Source organism: Myotis nattereri (assembly GCF_964212035.1).
Source record: "Myotis nattereri genome assembly, chromosome: 2".
In the NCBI taxonomy this organism is placed as follows: domain Eukaryota; kingdom Metazoa; phylum Chordata; class Mammalia; order Chiroptera; family Vespertilionidae; genus Myotis; species Myotis nattereri.
Genome location: NC_138076.1, coordinates 210,190,419 through 210,210,802, shown reverse-complemented (window position 1 = coordinate 210,210,802; position 20,384 = coordinate 210,190,419). Strand labels below are relative to the sequence as shown.

The following is a 20,384-nucleotide window of genomic DNA, read 5'->3' as shown; positions in this document are numbered from 1 at the left end:
ACGGTGGATACACTTCTCGGGGGAGACTGTGGGGGGAGGCAGGCGGGGCTGGCCCGGAAGGGGGGGTGAGGCGACGGAGTGCCTCCTCGGTCTCCAGGTCCCCCCACAAGGCAGGGCTGCCTGCGAGGGGGGGACCCTCCCAGAGTCTCGGGGAGCTCCGCCAGGTCACGGCAGGCTCGGTCTCCTCTCCAGAGCCTGCTCGGGAAGCAACCCGGGCCTCCGGCTCAGAGCAGCCGGGACAAGAAGGCTAAGCTGGAGCCAGAGAGCTTCCATCCTGGGGCTGCACCCGGCTCAGGTCAATGAAAAGCATGTTTTCCCAGGGACGACGAGGCCGGGAAACAGGAGCGGGAGCCGGGGGTGGACTCAGATGCCAGAATGAGAAATGAAGACAATCGGAAGTGATGGATGCCTCCAGTACCGCCCCTGACAGCTCCCTTCAATCACCCGCTGCTGAGCTGCATTTAAAAAACTGCTCCCCCCTCCCCCGTTCTCTCCCACCCAGTCTTTCTGGCTCTGAGGAGCTCCCCGGGGACTCCCAAAGACCCTCCGCCTGCCCCCTGGCCCGTGGGCCCTCGAGCTTGCCCGGACAGCCCCGGCTCCTCGGACACTTACTATGATGAGCAGGATAAAATAGATGAAGTTGTAGAAGGAGTGGGCATCCATCACGTAGTACATGATCTCCACCCAGCCTTCCAGAGTGATCACCTGCAGCCAGGACAGAGCAGGGGGGAGGGCGAGCCTGAGCCAGGCTGATTCCAGGAAGGGCAGGCAGCAAAGGCAGCGCCCCAGACAGAGGCCCTACTGTGTGCCAGGACGCTTGACACGCATTACCTCTCATACAGGCCAGCCGTCGTCATCCTCATTATACAGGTGAGAAACTGAGGTTCAGAGAGGTTAGGGCACCTGCTCAAGATCACACAGCCAGGGAGCAGAACAGAGGCTGGGTCCGATCCCTGTCGCTCCAGAGCCCACCCCCTTCCCAGTCTACCACACCCTGCAAGTAGGGGTCCCTGGTCTCCGGCTCCGGCTCTCTCTAAACCTCAGCTGCTTCCCCTCCGTGTATGGGGCTGATGGAGCCCACCCAGCAGGGCTGCCGGAGCTCAGCAGAGCCTTGGAGTGTGGCAGTGATGAGGCTGGTGTGACTCTGTCCCCACACACTCCTTCCGGGAGAGGGAGGCAAGACACACACAGGGTCCTCCTCCCCAGCTCTGCTGTCTGCTCACTGCTGGCAAACGCACGAGCAGGTGGCCCCTGGGTGGCCCGCCTACCCTCTCCAGCCGGAGGGTCCCAGGGTGCAGCGCTGGGCTGTGGTCACATCACACCTGGAAGCTCTGAATTCTGTGGTCCTGCCGCTCCCCAGAGCAAAGTGAGAGGAGCAGCCCCCCAGTAAGGCCCACCCCCTCCTCAGGGGCTTCGCGCCACCACTCCTGCTCCTGCCCCTCCTTCCTGCTGTCCTCAATGACCTGACTGAGCACTCCCCGCACACGGGCTGACCGCTCTGCCCACATCATCTGGCCCATTTTTCTCAGCCATTCAAGGTGGGGGAGCTGTTACCCATTTTAGGGATGTGAAAACAGAAGCACAGAGACATCAAGCAATATCCCCAAGGTCCTACAGCCCTTTCTTTGAACCTCAGTTGCTCTGTCTATAATGCGGGCATGACAGTGCCTATCGTGCCAGCAAGTCGGGCAGATTTCAATGAAGGAAGTGGCAAATGCGAGCGCAGAGCCCTGGCGGCCAGGTGAGCTGCTCAATCCACCCCACCCCACCAACCCCCAGCCCCCAGGCCCCAGCATCGGGGCTAGTGTCTCGCCTGGAAGATGACGATCCAGGCATAGCCGATGTTGTCAAAGTTGATGGCCCCCTTGTGGGGGTTGGCGCTGCCCGTGCGGCACACGTTGTAGTAGCGGTTCCAGTTGACACAGAGCCCGCTGGCGTTGAGGTCCTGGCGCCCCGCCCCGAAGTCGTAGACATCGTCCTTGGACAGGCAGCACTCGCGGCCCTGCTCCTTGAGCGGAGGGATCTCATGGCAGCCCATGATGCCGTTGTCCCCCGAAAGGGAGCAGATGAAGGGCATCTCGTCGTCCTCTTCCGGCTGGTAGTAGGGGGGCAGGGCCACATCCCCTTGTCTGTCCACAGGTAATGGTGGGCAAAAGAGGAGAAGGGGAGGGGTCACTGCTATGGCCTCCAGGCCTTTGCATATGCTGTTCCCTCTGCCTGGGATACCTTTCCTCACCTCTGCCATGGCCACAAAACACGACCCCCCACCCCCACCCCCCGGAACCACTGTGGTCAGTTCCAGGGTCACCCACCCCCCAGGAGGATTCCCTGAGGGAGCCTTCTCAGGATCAAGCAGGACTGATCCTGGGCCCCCTGTGGCCAGACTGTACCCTGTACACACCTCCACTATTGCTCCTGGGGCACATGCACTCAACTACCCTGGGAGGCTGGGCTCTTTTAGGACAAAGACTGGGTCTCAGTATCCCTAGTCCCCACACACTGTTTGGCCAGCACAGAGTAGGTGCTCAATGAACAGATGCTGGATTTACTGACCCACCCTCCCCATTTATGGGCCTCGGACTGGTCACTTCCCCTCCCTGGATTTCCATTTCCTTATCTGAAAAACAGAGATAACAATCCCTGCCCTGCCTCCTGCAACGGTCATCTGTGATTCGCCAGAATTCCAACCAAAATCTCAACAGGATTTTGTCTGTGGAACCTGGCCAAATAGTTCTAGGATTTATCTGGATGAGAACAGTCAGGACAATTTTTTAAAACAAGAAATATGAGTGGCGTACAGCCCTGCAGGACAGCAATATACAAACTATGAATGCAGTGATATTGCAACCAGAACAGAAAGAATCCTGGAACATCACAGTGCACAGGGGAAAGCCCATGGTTAAAAGAGAACTTAGTATATTACAAAGATGCCTTTTCAGATCCATGGGGAATGGAAGGACGAAACAATAAATGGTGTTGGGACCATTGCTATCCATTTGGAAAATAATAAGGATAGATCCCTACCTCACACCATACACACAATAAAGCAAGTTGGAGAAAAGAAAATGTTATTAAGAAAATCCTGCCCTGGCTGGTGTGGCTCAGTTGATTGGGAGTGTCATCCCATGCACCACAGGTGCATGGGTTCGATTCCCAGTCAGGGCACACACCCCGGTTGTGGGTTCGATCCCAGGTTGGGGCCTATGTGGAGGCAACCGATCAATGTTTCTCTCATACATTGATGTTTCTCTCTATCTCTCTCCCTTCCTCTCTCTCTAAAATCAATTTGAAATTTTAAATTTCAAAATTTTAAATTTAAAATCAATTTTAAATAAAAGAAAATCCTAAGGTTCATCTTAGGATTTCACATTGTCACAAATCTCCAAAAAATGTCCAATATATTTCTCAAAAACGACCTGTGTATAAGTGGACCCATGCAGTTCAAGCCTGTGCTGTTCAAGGGTCACCTGTAGTTTGCTGCTTCCACTCTGCTGGCCCTAACTCCCAATTGCCAAGTGAAAACTGTATTCAGTGAGAGTCACTAGGAGCTGAATGATCATCTCAGGCCTAGTTTAGACGGGGACTTTGCGATACCAGTTTTTAGAGCTCAGAGGCCTTCGTGCTCATTTCAGCATCCATCCATTCAGGGGAAGCCCACCACCAATTCACCTGGCACATCCATTGACCTCCCTGCACCCCTGGGAATAAGGACTGGGAACAGGTGCTCAGTGGAGAGACCTTCCTGGCCCTAAAATACTCAGCACCACGGGTGCCCCAGGTGAAGCTGCCGGGAGCCGCCTGGGGGCGGGCCCGCACTCACATGGTGAAGTTCTCCTCCAGGAAGCAGCGGTTGCGCAGCAGGCCGGCCCAGAGCTGCACGCCGATGATGCCGAAGATGAAGAAGACGAAGAAGCAGAGCAGCAGGACGTTCCCCAGCATGGGCAGCGTGTCCAGGAGCAGGTTCACCAGGATCCGCATACCTGCAGGGGAGGGGAGGGTGGGGGTGGTCAGGCAGGGAGCAGAGGGCCCGAAGAGGAGCCGGGAGAGCAGGGTGAGAGAAACAGAGAGAGGGGAGTGGGGGGAGAGGTGGAGCCACGCGGCCCAGACCTTCTCCTTGGTACCTGCCCCTCCACCCAGGGGCCATGGAAATGGCTCTGGGCCCCATTGCACTTCCTCTAGATTGTGGGTGAATAAGCAGGCATTTGTGAAGCACCTTTTATGTGCCAAGCACTCTTCTGGGTAATGCACAAATATGGCCTCTTTCAGTCTTCATGGCAACCCTGTGAGGTTGGTTATTTACTCCTATTTTATAGAAGAGGCACCTAGAGGTTCACAGAACTGAAGCTCCCTGCCCAGGTCCCACAGCTAGAAAATGGCAGCGTGTGGGTTTAAACCGGGTGTCCGGACACCAGGCCTCGCACTCCTTCCAGTATCCAGGGCCTGGAACCAAAGCTGACTGGATGGGCACAGCAGGTGCCTAAAGAGTGTGGCCCAAATGCCCTTCATCTCCAGGGCAATCAGTGGTCCCCGCGCAGGCCAGGACACACCAGTACCAACCAGAACCACCCTGCTGACCCAGCCCACTGCATGATGGAACCAGGCAGAGCCACCTACAGAAGAGACACGGCCAGCGAGGGACTCAGATCTGGCCTGATGTCCTGAGAAATGAGCCAGCTGAGCCAGCAGCAAAAAGAGGAGAAAATGGGGAAATGGGAATGGAGACAGGAGTCCCTGGGGAGGGCGACCAGGTGACCTGAGGCGGGTGTCAGGCAGGCGTGGGGAAGGCAGTCAGTCACACCCTGGAGGGGCTGACATCCTGAAACCCAACAGGTGGGGAGAGAAAGCCTGTGATTTAGAGAGAGCCTGGTTCAGGTCCTGCCCTGCTGGCTGTGGGGCCTTGAACCAACCCTTTCCCTCTCGGAGGATAAGGACTCTCAGCAAAGGGGCCCAAGAAGACACAACCGCCCTGCAAAGGGCCACACCAACTTTCAGCAAACCCTGGGGCTCCCACGCCTGCCCCCCACCCCCACCCCCCCACCCCCAGTGAAAATGGAGAACAGGACACAGCAGCTTCCAGCCCCACCCCACACACTCACTCTTCACATCTGTCTCCCCACTCTTCCCTTCTGCCCCCGCCTGCCTGGGCTGACCCACCCATACCTTCCATGCCTTTTCTCTCTCCACCGGCTCATCTCCCCACCCCCAGGCCACCCTCTACCTGTGAAATTGACCTGCTCTCCCTAGAGAGGTCACATGGCCTAGGCTGGCCAATCAGCATTTTCTGTTCCCCCAGCCCCAGGGGTTGGTCCAGGACGGGCATGTGGCCCCAGCCAGAACCAATGAGCGTCAGCCCTGAGACTTCTGCTGCAGGAAAATGCTCTCTTTCTGCAGAACCGGAGTTGGGCCTTGAACTGCTAAGGCCATCTTGCCTCCGGAGGGTGGTGCCTGCGGGGGGTGGAAGCCAGCCCACGGAAAACTGAGCCCGGGACAGAGGGGGGGCGACTCCCGACAACAGCCACTCTCTAGAACTCAAATCTGGACATGTCACCACCATGCATGACGATCTCGGGCTCCCCTCACCCATGGAAGCTGGGGGGGGGGGCGGGGGGGGGGGCCTGGGAGGTGTTCATGAGCCTCATGAAATTGCTATAAAGGATGAAGGTGTGATGCCATGAATTTTTCCGAGAGAAGGTTCACATGCAAGTGTCTGTGGCCCCAAACAGAGTCAAAAGTTGGTGTCAGCCTTGATTGCACACACACACACACACCCAAGATCCTGTGAGATCCAAAACTGCCTACCTCTCTAGATTCATATCTCTCTCTCTCTCTCTCTCTCTCTCTCTCTCTCTCTCTCTCTCTCTCTCTCACCAGTTTGCACCCCTATGCAATACCAAATTATTTGAAGTTCCCTAAACATACCATGGATTTCACACCTCCAAGCCTTCACTCACGTTTTCTCTCTCTTTCTTCCGTCTCTCCTTTGCCTGGAAAACCCCTGTTCGGCCACCACAGCCCAGGCGAAGCTCTACTTTCTCTCTGAGAAGCCTTCCCATAGCGCTTCTCATTCCATCCCAAGTAGACTTTATCCCTCTCTCTCCTGCCCGGGGCAATCCCAGCCCCTCTGGCCTGGCCAGGGCTGCCATGTACGTGTGCAGGTTACATGCCCCACAGCCATGAAGTGCCCATCAACATCTAGTCTTCTCCCAGCGCTAGGGTGCCTTCCCAGCTCCTCCACGGGGCAGAAAGCTCTCGGGGACAGGGCCTGTGTCTGAGTCACCTCGGTGCTCCCAGAGCCCAGCAGGTCCTGGCCCAGAACAGGGGCTCAGCCAACATCTGTGGAATGACTGCTTGTGATGCGTGAAGCAGAAGTCACGGGGAGAGTGGAAGATTGGAGAGGAAAGGAGGGAGAGATGGTGACCAGGAGAACAGTGGCCCTGCCCAGAGTTTTGCGTATTCCAGGGGTGATGCTGCGGTGGTTATTCACACGGGTAATTATTTGGGATTTGCATCATGAACTCTATGTGGAGTGCTTTCCAATCAATAATTAATACCTAGCCCCACCCTAACCGGTTTGGCTCAGTGGATAGAGCTTCGGCCTGGGGACTCAAGGGTCCCAGGTTCAATTCCGGTCAAGGGCATGTACCTTGGCTGTGGGCACATCCCCAGTAGGGGGTGTGCAGGAGGCAGCTGATTGATGTTTCTCTCTCATGGATGTTTCTAACTCTCTATCCCTCTCCCTTCCTCTCTGTAAAAAAACAATAAAATATATTTTTTTTAAAAAAGAGCTTGGAAGTTAAAAAGAAAAAAATACCTAGCCCCATGCTCCCTCCCCACAAAATTCGGTCAACCTCCTCTCAGGAAAGGCCCAATACCCCAACTCCCTGCATCCACGCCCCCAAAGGGAAGCCAGGGGGTGTTGGGAGGAGGGAAGCAACAAAACAGAAGACGCGCCCTACAACCCGTCTGAATGTCACGGGAGCCATCACAGCCTGGCTGGTGCCCGCCACCATTCACCCATCAGACACCGATAGCGCCTCCTGCCGGCGCCGTGCTGGCCACATGGCGGTCCAAGGATGAACAAGTCCCATTTCACCCCCTCAGAACTTGCAGCAGGGGGACAGGGGGCCACAGTGTTGGGGTGAAGGGACCATGGCCAGGGAGTGGGCAGCTCTGGGCGCATTCCCGGAGGGGCAGACGTGCGCTGGGCCCTCACCTGGCGGGAGCTTGGGGCAAAGGCGTGACCATTCAGCGCACACAGGTTGTGCTTGGGGGTCTAAGGAGCGTGGGGCTCTGCGCCGGGTGGCTGGTTGGGGAGGCCGGTCGGCAGATTTCTAAGCAGACCGAGCCCAGATGGGTCTGGGGTTAAACAAGAAGGGGCAATCCTGGAGGCCAGGACGAGGCCGGAGGCGAGCGCAGCGGCTGCAAGAAGGGGCCGGATCAGAAAAGCCTCTAGGACAGTGGTTCTCAACCTTCCTAATGCCGCGACCCTTTAATACAGCTCCTCGTGTTGTGGGGACCCCCAACCATAAAATTATTTTCGTTGCTACTTCATAACTGTGATTTTGCTACTGTTATGAATCGTCATGTAAATATCTGATAGGCAGGATGTATTTTCATTGTTACAGATTGAACATAATTAAAGCATAGTGATTAATCACAAAAACAATATGTAATTATATATGTGTTTTCCGATGGTCTTAGGCGCCCCCAAAGGGGTCGCGACCCACAGGTTGAGAACCGCTGGTCTAGGAAGCAGCGCAGGACAATCCCTGCCTGGCTGCTCCCCCAGGCCCAGCCTTTTTGCTCAATTAATTACATTTCCCTTGTTCTCCAGGATATTAAAATTCTGAAAGGCTCCTGAAAACCTGCCCGACTGACTTCCCTGAATGGCAGCTGATCCCTCCTCCCTCCCACCTCCCTCTACTGAGCTGGGCCCCAGCTCACTGTCTTCCCTGGGGCCCCGGGAGTCCCAGGGCCATGGAGCCAAGGCATAATTAGCTAATTAGGAACTGAGAACAAATCCATCATTTCCGTGCGAGGGACAGTGAGCCATGGAATTAGGGACTCCAGGAGGACTCGTGAGACCCTAGCTAATCCTCTTTTTATGCCCACAGTCAAGGAATTAGCCAAGGCACTGGGCACAGGAGATGGAAACAGAGAGAGGAGAGAGAAACAAAAAGACAGATAAAGAGAAAGTGAAGAGACAGAGAAACATGGAGACAGAGGACAGAAATGGAGAGAAAGAGAAATAGACAAAAACACAGGCTGCCTTCAAGACCTGCCACCATCTGCTTCAGACCACTCCTCTCTCTCCACATCTTCCCCTTGCCAAGTCCTCCTCCTCCAGGCAGTCTTCTCGGATTCCCACCCCCAGTTAGCCATGAAGCCCTCCTGGAGCTTACTCGGTTCTGCTCTCCTAGTGTCTGGCCTTTAGCCTAGCGTAGGAGCCAGGTGGGCCTTGACGGGGGCCAGTCTGCAGGCAGGGAGGGAGTATGGCGTGTCCTGTGGGTGGCACCAGGGTAGAGACATTCTCTGGATGGCATTTATTTTACTTTTAAATATGTTTTATTGATTTCATAGAGGAAGGGAGAGGGAGAAAGGAATAGAAACATCAGTGATGAGAGAGAATCATTGATTGGCTCCCTCCTGCACGCCCCACACTGGGGATGAAGCCTGCAACGTGGGCATGTGCTCTGACCAGGAATTGAACCGTGACCTCCTGGTTCATAGGTCAACACTCAGCCGCTGAGCCACACCAGCCGGGCTGGATGGCATTTAAAGTCAGGAGCTGGAAGGAGACGGATGACAGATGGGCAAACTGCTGGAGCCGCTCAACCACTTCACCCCTTTTCACCCGGGACCCCTAGACAGGACCCTCTGTTCTAAGGGAAGCTGGGCAGCAGCCAGGCCGGGGGCCCTTTGGTGGCAGATGGGACCTGGGAGGAGATGGCGGACGTGCTTCCTGACTGGCACCACCCCTGGAGGTCCCGGTGCTCTCCGCAGACAGGAGCTGCCAGCCCAGATCAGCGCGGCCGCTCTGCCAGGTCTGCTCATGCAGAAACAGCTGGACTCGCAACAGCCTCAGTCGGGGGCACAGCCCACAGCCAAGAGGGGGGCAGTCAGGCCGAGGGCAAGGGGGCCAAGGCTGCAGCCTGACCACGGGGCTCCCCTCTCCCTCTGGTCTAGCCAGGTGAGGGTGGAGGGTGCTGAGTGACCAGGAAAGGCCGAATGCTGCTCCTGCCACTGCCAACGCCAACTAATGGTGGGTGCCCAGGAGGTCAGGCCAGGCAGCATAAGACCCAGCCGGAGGGCACAGCTGCTGTCCCGGCCCAGCGGGGGGCAACGGTGAGCTGATGAGGGGCCTCAGAGCCCACACCCCAGGCAAGGAGTGTGCACCCTTGCACCCTCCATCCCAGAGAGGTCTTGGGCTCTTTCCCAAGGTTATCACACTCATGCCCTAGGGCTGTGGTCGGCAAACTGCGGCTCGCAAGCCACATGCGGCTCTTTGGCCCCTTGAGTGTGGCTCTTCCACAAAATATCACAAAATACCACGTGCGGACGCGCACATACAGTGCAATTGAAACTTCGTGGCCCATGTGCAGAAGTCGGTATTTTGTGGAAGACCCACACTCAAGGGGCCAAAGAGCTGCATGTGGCTCGCGAGCCGCCGTTTGCCGACCACGGCCCTAGGGTGTGGGTCCGGCCCATGTCCCACTGAAGGTGCCCACAGCCACCGTGGCACAAAGATCTACTCATTCTTCAAACGCCCTCCCCCACCCAAAGTACCTGGGGCCCTTCCCCGGGGCCCCCGCTGCCTCCATTAGAACACGTGTCCCACGGGCCCACACGTCTGCCTGCAGAGAGGAGCTGGGGTGCCTACACGCTAAAAGGAGAGAGAGGGGGTCAGGAAAAGGAGCAACACGCTCGGGGTTGTGCAAGCACAGGCTCCAGCCCTGGCTCTGCTCCGGGCCAGCTGTGTGCCCTCCGTTTCCCCATCGGTAAAGGCGGCCAGGACCCTCGGGCTGTCGTGGAGATGAAATAACCTCACCATGGAAAGCACCCTGGCGGTTAGTTGTAAGCACCCGACACATTGCAGCCATTTAGCATTCGCAGAACTTTTCTGGAAGATTCGGAAGGTCACTCCCGCTCGGCCCACCTGCAGTCCCTCTGCCAGGGCCACACTACTCCCAGGCCGGCTCCTCCTCTGCCTTTGCTGTGGGGGGTGTCTGCCAGGAACACCCGCTTAAGCCTCTTGCGCTTGGTGAGCGTCTTCTAAAACCCGGTTCCGCAAAGGCGTCCTGTCCGGAGTCTGTCTGCCGCCTCCACCCTCAATGCTCCCAGCCCCTCTTCAGAATAACAGCACCGACTCACCACTGACTGCGCGCAAGGCTCCCCACTAAGCTCTTTACACACATTACGGCATTGCACCCTTTCAAAACCACATGGAAATTGGTATTACTAGCCCCATTTTATTGTGGAGAAATGGAGACCCGGAGAGGAGCATGGCTTGCTTGCAGCCAGTGGAGGGACTGAAATGCAGAGCAAACCTCCAGCTCCTGGGCCTGCAGCTGGGGCGGGACAGCGGCCTCCCCCTCCCGCCCGCCCCCCCTGCCCCCCAGCTCATCAGCTTTGCTGCCCTGCCCATGGGCCTGCCCTGGGAGCTCTCTCTCCACCTCTGCACCGCCCACCCCAGGCCCAGCCCAGAGGCCTCTGCATGGAGATGAGCTGTTGCTGATCCAGGGATTGTGGCTGGACGGGGACCTTGGGGGTGGGCAGTGGCCCAGGCCAGGCTCAGCATCTCCCCCAGCTGCCCCTGAGCTCCCCAGGCCTCCGTACCCGCCGCCACCACAGCCTGGGCCGGGGTGTGCTGTGGCCAGGTGTACATGGGGCCAGCAGCTCAGACTCCGCTGGCTCAGGCCTTCGCAGTGACTGCCCTACTTTCTCACGGGAGAAAAAAACAACCTTTCATATTTAAATGGCTGAGCCAGGAGGCTTTGGAAGGCACTGCACAGGCTTAAGGGTGTGTAGGCCAGGCAAGGCAGGAGTCCTGGGTGCCAGAAGGGGGCACTTTTATTTATTTTTTTAATATATATTTTTTTATTTCAGGGAGGAAGGGAGAGGGAGAGAAAGATAGAAACATCAAAGATGAGAGAGAATCATTGATTGGCTGCCTCCTGCACACCCCACACTGGGGATCGAGCCCACAACTGGGGCATGTGCCCTGACCAGGAATCAAACCGTGACCTCCTGGTTCATAGGTTGACGCTCAACCACTGAGCCACACCGGCCGGGCAGAGGGGGCCCGCTTGTAGAGATAATCCAGCCCCATCGTGCCAAGGCCCAGAAAGAGCCAGTGACGTATGAAAGGTCACACAGCAAGGAACCAGAGCCCGGCCTCTTGAGGCAAAGTCCAGTATTTCCTTTTCTCCGTCCTGTCTCCTTTCCTTTACCCATCCATGGTTGAGTGGCCGGGACAGAGACCTGCAAGGGTGGGCTGGAGGGACACCCTTTGCAGGGTTTCATAAAGAGCACCATGACTTCCAGGTCCCCGACCCAACCTGCACAACGTTTAAAACCACGCATCTAGTCGAGCCCGGCCCCCTGCTTTGTGCAAGAGGCCCAGGGACACTCGGGGGCTCCCCAGGTCACACAGCATGCTCCTGGCAGGGCTGAAAACCAGGGCTTGCGCTCCTGACAACCCCGCTGAGTCTCCATGGTGGGTCTGTTCTTAAACTACTTTTTAAACGGCAGGCAGCCGCCCGCTCTCCACAGCTGTGTAACTCATAGCCTGTCATTTGACTTTGCCCTGTCCCAGCTCTCCAGCCTGCCATCTAGTGGCGGACGTCAAAGCTACGGCTGCTGTTGAGAAGATGAGTCTCAGGGTGAAGCCGCTCTAAGGAGGCGACCTTCAGAGGCACTTCGGGGAGCCTGTGTCCCCCTCACGCATCCTCGGGCAGAGGGCATGCGCCTGGGCACACAGCTGCCCCTCCTGCAAACGGGGAGCTGGATCAGTGGGCCTGCTCCAACCGCCTGAGGCTCCTGTCAATTAAGTTACTCAAGAATATGCCTTTACCTCAGGTCCCCTTTCCAGGGGAGCAGGGGAGGTTTCTGGTCGGGGGAGGGAGTGCATCGGTTATATTGCGGGTCCCAGAGTGTTTGGGCTCCCAACACGCACCTCGCCAGTTCTGAGAAAAGATTCATTTGTGAACGGCTGAGAGGCGGAGCCAGCTCAAGGCGGACACAGCCACTCCCATCTCCCCACCCTGAGCCTCCAGGGCCCCTATTAACGGAGGGGGGGGTGGCCTGAGGAAGGACCCCAGCTCTCTGCAGGCCTGGTCACTGCAGCCTCCAAAATAGGAGCCTCCAGGTTCGCTGGAGAACCAGGCAGGCTGGCGGGAGGGACTTGAACGTGACCTCCCGCCCCAGCTGGTTTGGCTCAGTGGATAGAGAGTCGGCCTGCGAACTGAAGGGTCCCAGGTTTGATTCTGGCCGAGGGCACGTGACCAGACTGTGGGCTTGATTCCCCAGTAGGAGGCGTGCAGGAGGCAGCCCATCAATGATTCTCTCTCATCACTGATGTTTCTATCTCTCTCTCCTTCTCCCTTCCTCTCTAAATCAATATATATTTTTTTAAAAAAAGAAAGAAAGTGACCTCCACAGCCAGAAGCCATCCAATGAGCTCCCACACAGTGGGGGAGGGAGGGAGGGAGGGAGACACACGTGCCCACGTGCCCCATGTGTGTTCATGTCACATGTGCACACACCCCTATGTGCACATTCCTCACATGTGCACACTCACATTTGCACACCCCGCACACACGCACACACCTTCACATGTATATGCCCCTCACATGTACACACATACCTTTACATGTGTGCACACAGCCACATGTGCACACACGTGTGCACACCCATTCACATGTGCATACCCCTCACATGTGCACATACCCCTCATATGTGCACACATGCCCACATGTGTGCACAGCCTCACATCTATACATGCACCCACATGTGCACACACCCCTCGCGTGTGCACACACACCCCACATATGCACACCCTTCACATGTGGGTGGGTGATAAAGCTCAAGTTCGAAGTCACTTAGCACAAGTGAGGGAGCCTGGGACCCTCCTTGGTGAAAAGCTGCACAAGGTCCTCCCTCACACTGCGCAGCTCCGTTCCACACCTAGGGCGCTGTGGCCGCCACCTCCCCCAGGAACCTCGCTCCTGAAAGCCAGGCTGCCCAGCGCCCTGCAAGCTTCAGGCCCAATACTGGCCCGTGAGCCCTGTGGGAGCAGGACCGACGCCTGTCCGGTCACTGGGGGTCCCCTCCCCAGCACTAGCCTGGCCCTGAAAGGGTGAATGGAGTCTCTAGGGGCCAGGGGTGGGGCAGGGGCGCCAACTCACTGGGCACTCGGTTGATGGCCTTGAGGGGCCTCAGGACACGCACGGTGCGGATGGCCGACAGGTTGATGTTCTGAAGGTCCAGCGAGTACTCCACCATCCTGTGGGGAGAGAGAAGATGAGGACGGTGCCGGAGCGCCAGGCAGGGCCACGGGCCAGACCACAGAGACCCCTGGCCACCCACACCCACCCATGTGTGCCCACACCTGCCTGGGAAGGTAAGTGGGAAAAGGAGGTCAGAATCCAGGCGGTGCCCAGTCCACTGTGTGGCCCCGAGCTGTCTCCTCCTCTGAGAGGGGGTGGGGGCTGGTGACACCACCCTCCCAGGCTGCCCTGAGGATCAGGAGTTGTTGCTGGGGACAGAGGGATGGAGGGGCCGAGGCCTGGGTCCCCACTGTGGGCCGGCAGTGGGCCGGTGGCTCCTGCCCCGCCTCGGAGCCGCCTCTGGCCCAGGGAGGGTCAGCCCCATTCCTCAGAGGGAGGACTGAGCAGCGGAGGTCCCTGGGCCGGCCCAGATGGCAGCTGGACGTCATGGTCCTCATCTCTGTCCACTGAAACCTTTATGCTTAAGGTCCCGTGCAGTTGCCCTGACGTCCACACTGAGCCAGGCAGCGAAGGGGAAAGTGAGGCCAAGAATGACTCAGACCTGGCCCTCCCCTCAGCAGTACCCACTCGGCAGGGGAGAGACTCAAACCGGGGCCCTCACCATGGCCCTGGTTTTCTTCCTGGGGGGCCCCCCAAACAGGTCCACCCTCCCCCTGCAGCTCCACGGCATCAGACCTCCACAGGCAGCAGACCTGGGTTCCCCTCTGTGGTTCCCTACCCTTCCACCAGATCCTACCTGCGCCCCCCACCCCACCCCACTGACCCAGCGCCTGCAGCCCCAGCCTGACCCAGCCCCACTCACCAAACCTTTTCCCCAAACCCCCACCCCCCACGGAGGCCGGCTCCACCTGCCGCCACCGTCATCAGCAGGAAATGAAGGCTTTTTCCACGCACCATGCAAACCTGTCCGATTGTTGTAAAGCCTCCACCCCCTCCCGCTGCTTGAAGAGTAATTGAGTGAAAGCTTCCTTTGCCTGAAATGCCTCATCCATCCCCCAGCTTTCTAGGGCACAGGCTCTGGCTCAGTTCTCTCTCTCTCTCTCTCTCTCTCTCTCTCTCTCTCTCTCTCTCTCCCCCTCCATCCCTCCCTCCCTCCCTCTTTCTGTCTCCCCCTTATACACACACAATCACACACCTGCACACAACCATTGGTGCACACACACTCACCCCTTACATACCCTCATTCACACACACACTCCTTCCAGAGCCCCAATTCCGATGAGGGGGCGTGACCCAAAAAAAGGTGACAGAGGCCTAGAACTAGAGACAGACACCTGGGGGGTCAGAGGAGAAGGGAGGCAGGGAGGGAGGGGTGCCAGGGGCAGCCGCCCTGCGGAGAGGGGGAGGGTTGAGTGGGAGGGGGGCTGTGAATGAGGACAGAGGATGATCTGAGAGGGGGGCATCAAGAGAGTGGAGCTGTATGAGGATTCCGCGCGTGGGTGAGCCAAGCTGTCGTTTTCATATTTTGTAGAAAGAGCTCTCCAGGCAGCCAAGGAGATATGTGTGATGAAGGCGCTGCGGGGGTGGCACACATGGGCACACAAACAGGCACTCTTACACTGATGTGCACACACACACACACACACACACACACACACCAGGCCTAGGAGAGCCACCCCATCACCCCATCGCAGGCTCAGCTCCTGCCAGCCCTTCCCCCCCCCCCCCCGCCGCACACACACCCCCCCCCAGGAATGCAGCCCGCTGCCTCCTGCCCAGGCTCTCTCCCTCCTGCCAAGGGGGCAGCACCAGGCCCTGGGAGAGCTGGCCACCCCCAGGCTGTGATGCCTCCCTGGGTGGCTGGAGGTGTGGGTTCCCAGCTGTGCCAGGCTGAACCCACCTGGCTCTATGTTCCAGGAGCCCCAGGCTCACCTGGTGAGGTCCAGCAGGTGCCAGACCAGGATCGGTTCCCGTCCCCATGAAGTCTCACAGTAAAAATAAATAGATGCTTCACCGAGGATGGTGAGCCAGAAAAAGCAAATGGCTTTGAAGGCCTGCTGCTTTCCAGGCCCTGCTCGCATTCTCGCCCCGCGTTAGCCTGTGTGAGCTCCTGCACCACCTGGATCCCACCTCCACCCTCTTCATGTGCCACGGGACCAGGGCAGACCACGGCCACCGCCGCCAGGGCACGGCTGTGGGAGCCCTCAGGACGACGCTGCCTGGTCTGACTCCCCATCCCTCCTCACAGAGCCCAGATCCATGGCCACTTAAGAAGGCACCCTCCCTTCACCCCGACCTGATGCCCCGGATCTTCAATGTGGGAACATGCCTCCTGCAAAAAGCCCCAGGACCTCCTCAGTTGCAGCCCTCGGGGTCCCCACTGAAAAGCTCCCAAGAAAAATCTCTTGGAAAATTTAGTGTCACGATCTTAGCTCTGTTTGAGCTTCCTGGCTGTCAAGTCAAAAAGGGAAATGTGATGAGTTACTGAGTTCTGAGCAGCATGGAAGGAAGATCTTATGGATTCATCCAGGGACGCCATTAGCCTACACATTCCTCCCAGGTCCTAATTCTCTCTTTCATCTTCCATGAACCTCATGGGGGTGTTTGCCGCAGCTGCCTTTCCGGTCTGGGAAATGAGATGAGGTGCAAACGCATTCAGTGATAAAGGGCACATAGTCGGTGCACAATGAGAACTCAGAAATTCTCGTTCTTCTCTGAGAGGAGGAGGATCCGCTGGACAGGATGGGGAGGGCGGGGGAGAACATGCAGCTGGGAGGGAGGATCTGTGGGTTTCACTCTCTGCCCCGGAGGCACACCGCCCTGATGGCGACTCCATGCACCGATGCGGACAGTCTGCCCTCAGCTCCACCACCCCTGCCCGCGTCCAGAAGCCCTCCCTCTCCTGACACCACAGCAGCCTCTCGGCTAGCCTCCTGCCTCCTGCCTCCTGCCTCCTCCCCAACAGCCCACCTTCCGCAGGAGAAAACCTCCTAAAACTAAAATCTAGCTGTGTCACTCCCCAAGTTCAACCTTCAATGTCTCTCCACTGCTCTCAGATCAAAGACCCAGGCCCTGGCCTCGGTCCCCTCCCCCAACCCTGCTCCTACCCCAGGCCTCCCAGGCACCACAGCAGGCCCAGGAGCTCCCCACACACACCCTTCTCTACCCCTGTCCTCTGCACAATGCCCTTTCTCCTCTCTCATCCTTCCATCTCCACGAAGCCTTGCGCCCCTCCCTGCATCCCAGGCTGAATGCGCCATCTCTGCCCCGGCTCCTTCCACACCCTGCTAGTCTGGCTTCCCCGAAAGCAGCCCTGAGCCAAGGACTGGGAGCAGCAGTTCACCTGGGAGGGGATCCCAGGAAGCACAGTGAGGGAGGGGGAGGAGGAAAGTCAGTGAGGGGCTGTTCACCAGCAGGTGACCGCTGAGGGCAATGAGGGTGCCATCCCCGGGGGACTCCCCCTCCCAGAGACCTTGTGGTCCCTGTGAGGGCAGGGGCTGCAGGATTATCCCAGGACTGGCTGACTACTGGCCACGCCCCCTCTCCTCCTCAGACACAGCACCCGCACCAGCCCTGCTGCACACAGTAGGCACGCAACACACAGTAGGCACTCGGGGAACCTAGGAGCATGAGTAACACCTGTGACAGGTGCTCTCCCCCCCCCTCTCCTCCCACCCTGAGTGACAGCTGTAGGAGAGTCCCAACCCCAACAAGAGCAGGTGAAGAGGGGCCACTGTGGGTGAAGAAGCGCCGGGCTGGCTCCCCTCGGGCCCCAAGTTAAGACATCACTTGCGGGAGTGAGAAATTAATTCCTAATTGCACAGTTACATTATCACATGGCTTCAGTGCTAAAAGTCTAAAAAAATCAACAAAACCCCCACTCCCTCCTGCCAGCTCCGAGCGCCTAATTAGGTAGGTAATTTTGCTGTAAAGCGAGCACTTCTGTCCTGACACCACCCCAGGGGGAGGAGAGTGGCTGCACCCGGTTCCCAGGTGTCATCCGGGGAGAGGGACGCGGGTGCAGCCAGGCTGGGGTGGGGCTGCAGGGCGGACATTCACTCTTGGGGCACCGTGAGCCCCACTTAGTCCTGCTGAGGAGCCTCCTTCCCTCCCCGCGCCTCCCCACCCCGCCTCCACCCCCATTCCCCTGGATCCCAGGAGAGGCCCAGAGACCCAGGCGAGCCAACCCCGGACGCCATCCCCCGGCCACCATGACTGGCTCGGGATGGGCATGTGACCCCAGGTAGACCCAGGCCTTGAGCCAGCACTGCAGGGAAGAGGCAGCTCCCTGGCTAAGCCACCGCCTGGAAACCCGGAGGCGTTAATGGCCATCTTGCCTCTGCGGTGGCCTGAGAATTTTGCCAACACAAAGGAAGGCTGAGGCCAGAGCGGCAGAGCGGCAGGATCCTGACCATATGGTCCGACCACTCCCTGCAGCTGTACCCGGACCCCGCACCCGCCCTCTGCGCTTCCCGTCCTGTGAGCCAGTCCATTCCCTCTGGGACTTGGGGCCCGTGGGCACTGGCTTCTGTCACAGCACCCCGGAGTCCTGGCCGATTCACAGGGTCTCTGAGCACTCGCTCTGCGCCCCGCTTCCCGTGGTGGGACCAGGCGCCACTGAGGTGAGGAAGCGAGGCTCAGAAAGCTCCAGGTCACATGCCAGGGAGTGGGGGGTCCAGGGGTTCTGTGGGACACCCCCACACACACACACCTCATCAGCCATCAGGCCAGACCTTTTCTGGCTCCTGAGCACCCCCCAGATGGCCAGTAAGCACAGCACAGATGGCAGCACACAGGATAGGGCCAGCATGGGGCAGTGTGTCCCAGTGGTTAGAGCCCGGGTTCCCATCCCAGCTCTGCTGCTAGTGCACCGCGTGACCTCGGACGAGTCACCAAACTGACCTCACGGGGGTGTGGGAGGAGGAAAGTGTTCCTTTATGGATTCAGCGCTTAGAACCGAGCCTGGCACAAGTCAGAGCCAAACAGTGTCAGCTAGTCTAAGGCACAGCCTCGTCCGCTGCCTCGGGTCCCGTTTGCTCACGAATCACAGGACGCCTGCCTCAGCCCTTCCCTGGACCCACCTCCTGCCAGAGAGCCAGGCAGGAGGCCTCTGGAAGCTCCCTGGCACAACCCCAGCACTGCCCACCACTCGCCCTGCATCCAAGGGACACCCAAACGTCTCCAGCTCCCAGAGAGTGCCATGCTGCTTCCAGCCTACACAACCCAGAGTCCTGGCTGACTAACAGGGCTCTACCTGGACTGCCCTTCCCAGGTTTCCAGATCCCACCCGGGGCAGAGCTGAGCTCTCCTGCCTGTGCCCCCCGTGCCTCTATTGGGGCACCCCTGGCTCTGAGGCCTGCTCTGTCACCGCCCTGTTCCGCAGAGCCGGGGCTAGCTCACTGTCCCTGCTGGGTCCCTAGCATCCAGCCCAGGGCTCCCCACGCCAGCTTGTCAAGCAAATGACTTGAAGGCCTGGATCGGTGGGGGGAGGGGGGGAATGCTTGGAGCTAACAAGAAACATCAATGACTGAGATTGAACATCTTTCCAGGAAATACCCCTCCCTGGAGATGATTTCTGTGTGTTGCTGATAAAAATAGGGTGTTTCCTCAATCTTTTCAAGGGGCCCATGGGGCCTTTCTTAAAGTGTAGTTTAAGATGTAGCTCATGGGAAGGAAGCTGAGATGCTGGAAACAGCGGATCATCTGTCAGGAGGCAGCTCTGTGCTGACTCAGGCTGGTAACCAGACCACCAGCCCACGCCACTCTCCCCATACCTAGCGCTCAGTAGGTGTTCAGTGGAGGGAGAAAGGGGCGGGGGGGGGGGGGGAGGACATAATGGAGAGTGAAAATCAGAGGGCAATAACATTAACTTTGGCCAGGACTTATTGATGGATCAATTTCACCCATCTATCCTCACAGGAATCCTATGAGACCAGAAGAACAGGGGTTATTCAGCCCACGTGACTGATAAAGAAAATGATGCTGAAACCAACTCAGGTCAAGTTCGGTGTCAAGGGGGAATCCGGGGCTACAAAGCCGAAGGGAGGGCTGCACAGAAAAAACCCAAGCTGGCGGGAACCAGGGCAGGAGACCCTGGACCCTCTGCCAGGCTCCACTCAGGTGGCCACGCTCCAGAGCCAGACAAAACACGGGCTGACCAGTTAGGCTTGAACTTCCAATAAATGACAATCTATGATTTTTTAGACCCTGTCCCAAATATACCTCCTGTCTACCTCCCTTACAATTTAGCTTCATTTTGTCAGAGTCTTGGCACCACCACAAGGTAGAGACCCTCTGAGCTCCGTCTACCAAAGCCTGGGAGACATGTCCCTCTCCCGGGACCTCCTCCCTCAGGCTGGCGAGGCCGCCCAGGTCCCCAGGGCAGATCTGGTAGAATATTGTGGCCTCTGAACTAGCCCAACCCTCACGCTGTGAGGCAGCGTGGGCTCCGGGGCAGTTGTACCCGAACACATGAGAGAGCTGCCTCGCACAGGCGCTGGGACCTGGGGCAGGCTGCTCGCCTCTCTGAGCCTCCAATTCCTCTCTGCAAAATGGGACTACCAACCCAAATCCTCGGGACGGTGAGGATGTAAGAGCGCCCGGCCCAGTTGGCAAACACGAGTTCTGGTAAACCACCTAACGCAGCGGTTCTCAACCTGTGGGTCGCGACCCCTTTGGCGGTCGAATGACCCTTTCACAGGGGTCGCCTAAGACCATCCTGCATATCAGATATTTACATCACGATTCATAACAGTAGCAACATGACAGTTATGAAGTAGCAACGAAAATAATTTCATGGTTGGGTCACAACATAAGGAACTGTATTTAAAGGGCCAGAAGGTTGAGAACCACTGAGTCCTAAAGGATATGGTGTCTGCCTGGCGGAGGTCCTTTCTCTGCTCTCAGGGTAAGAGCCTTGGACTTTGCCAAGCCGAC

At 57.9% G+C, this 20,384-nt stretch overlaps 1 protein-coding gene across 1 annotated transcript in view; it reads right to left on the bottom strand.

Annotated features, from left to right (window-relative positions):
• Positions 1 to 20,384, bottom strand: part of CACNA1I (calcium voltage-gated channel subunit alpha1 I) — a 102,701-nt gene that overhangs the window by 44,996 nt on the left and 37,321 nt on the right. The window contains exons 5-8 of the mRNA XM_081082896.1: positions 13,407 to 13,504; positions 3,821 to 3,980; positions 1,814 to 2,129; positions 613 to 705 (exon numbers count right to left, since the gene is read on the bottom strand). Coding sequence (XP_080939022.1) covers positions 613 to 705; positions 1,814 to 2,129; positions 3,821 to 3,980; positions 13,407 to 13,504 — 667 coding nt within the window. The remainder of the gene's footprint in view (positions 1 to 612; positions 706 to 1,813; positions 2,130 to 3,820; positions 3,981 to 13,406; positions 13,505 to 20,384) is intronic.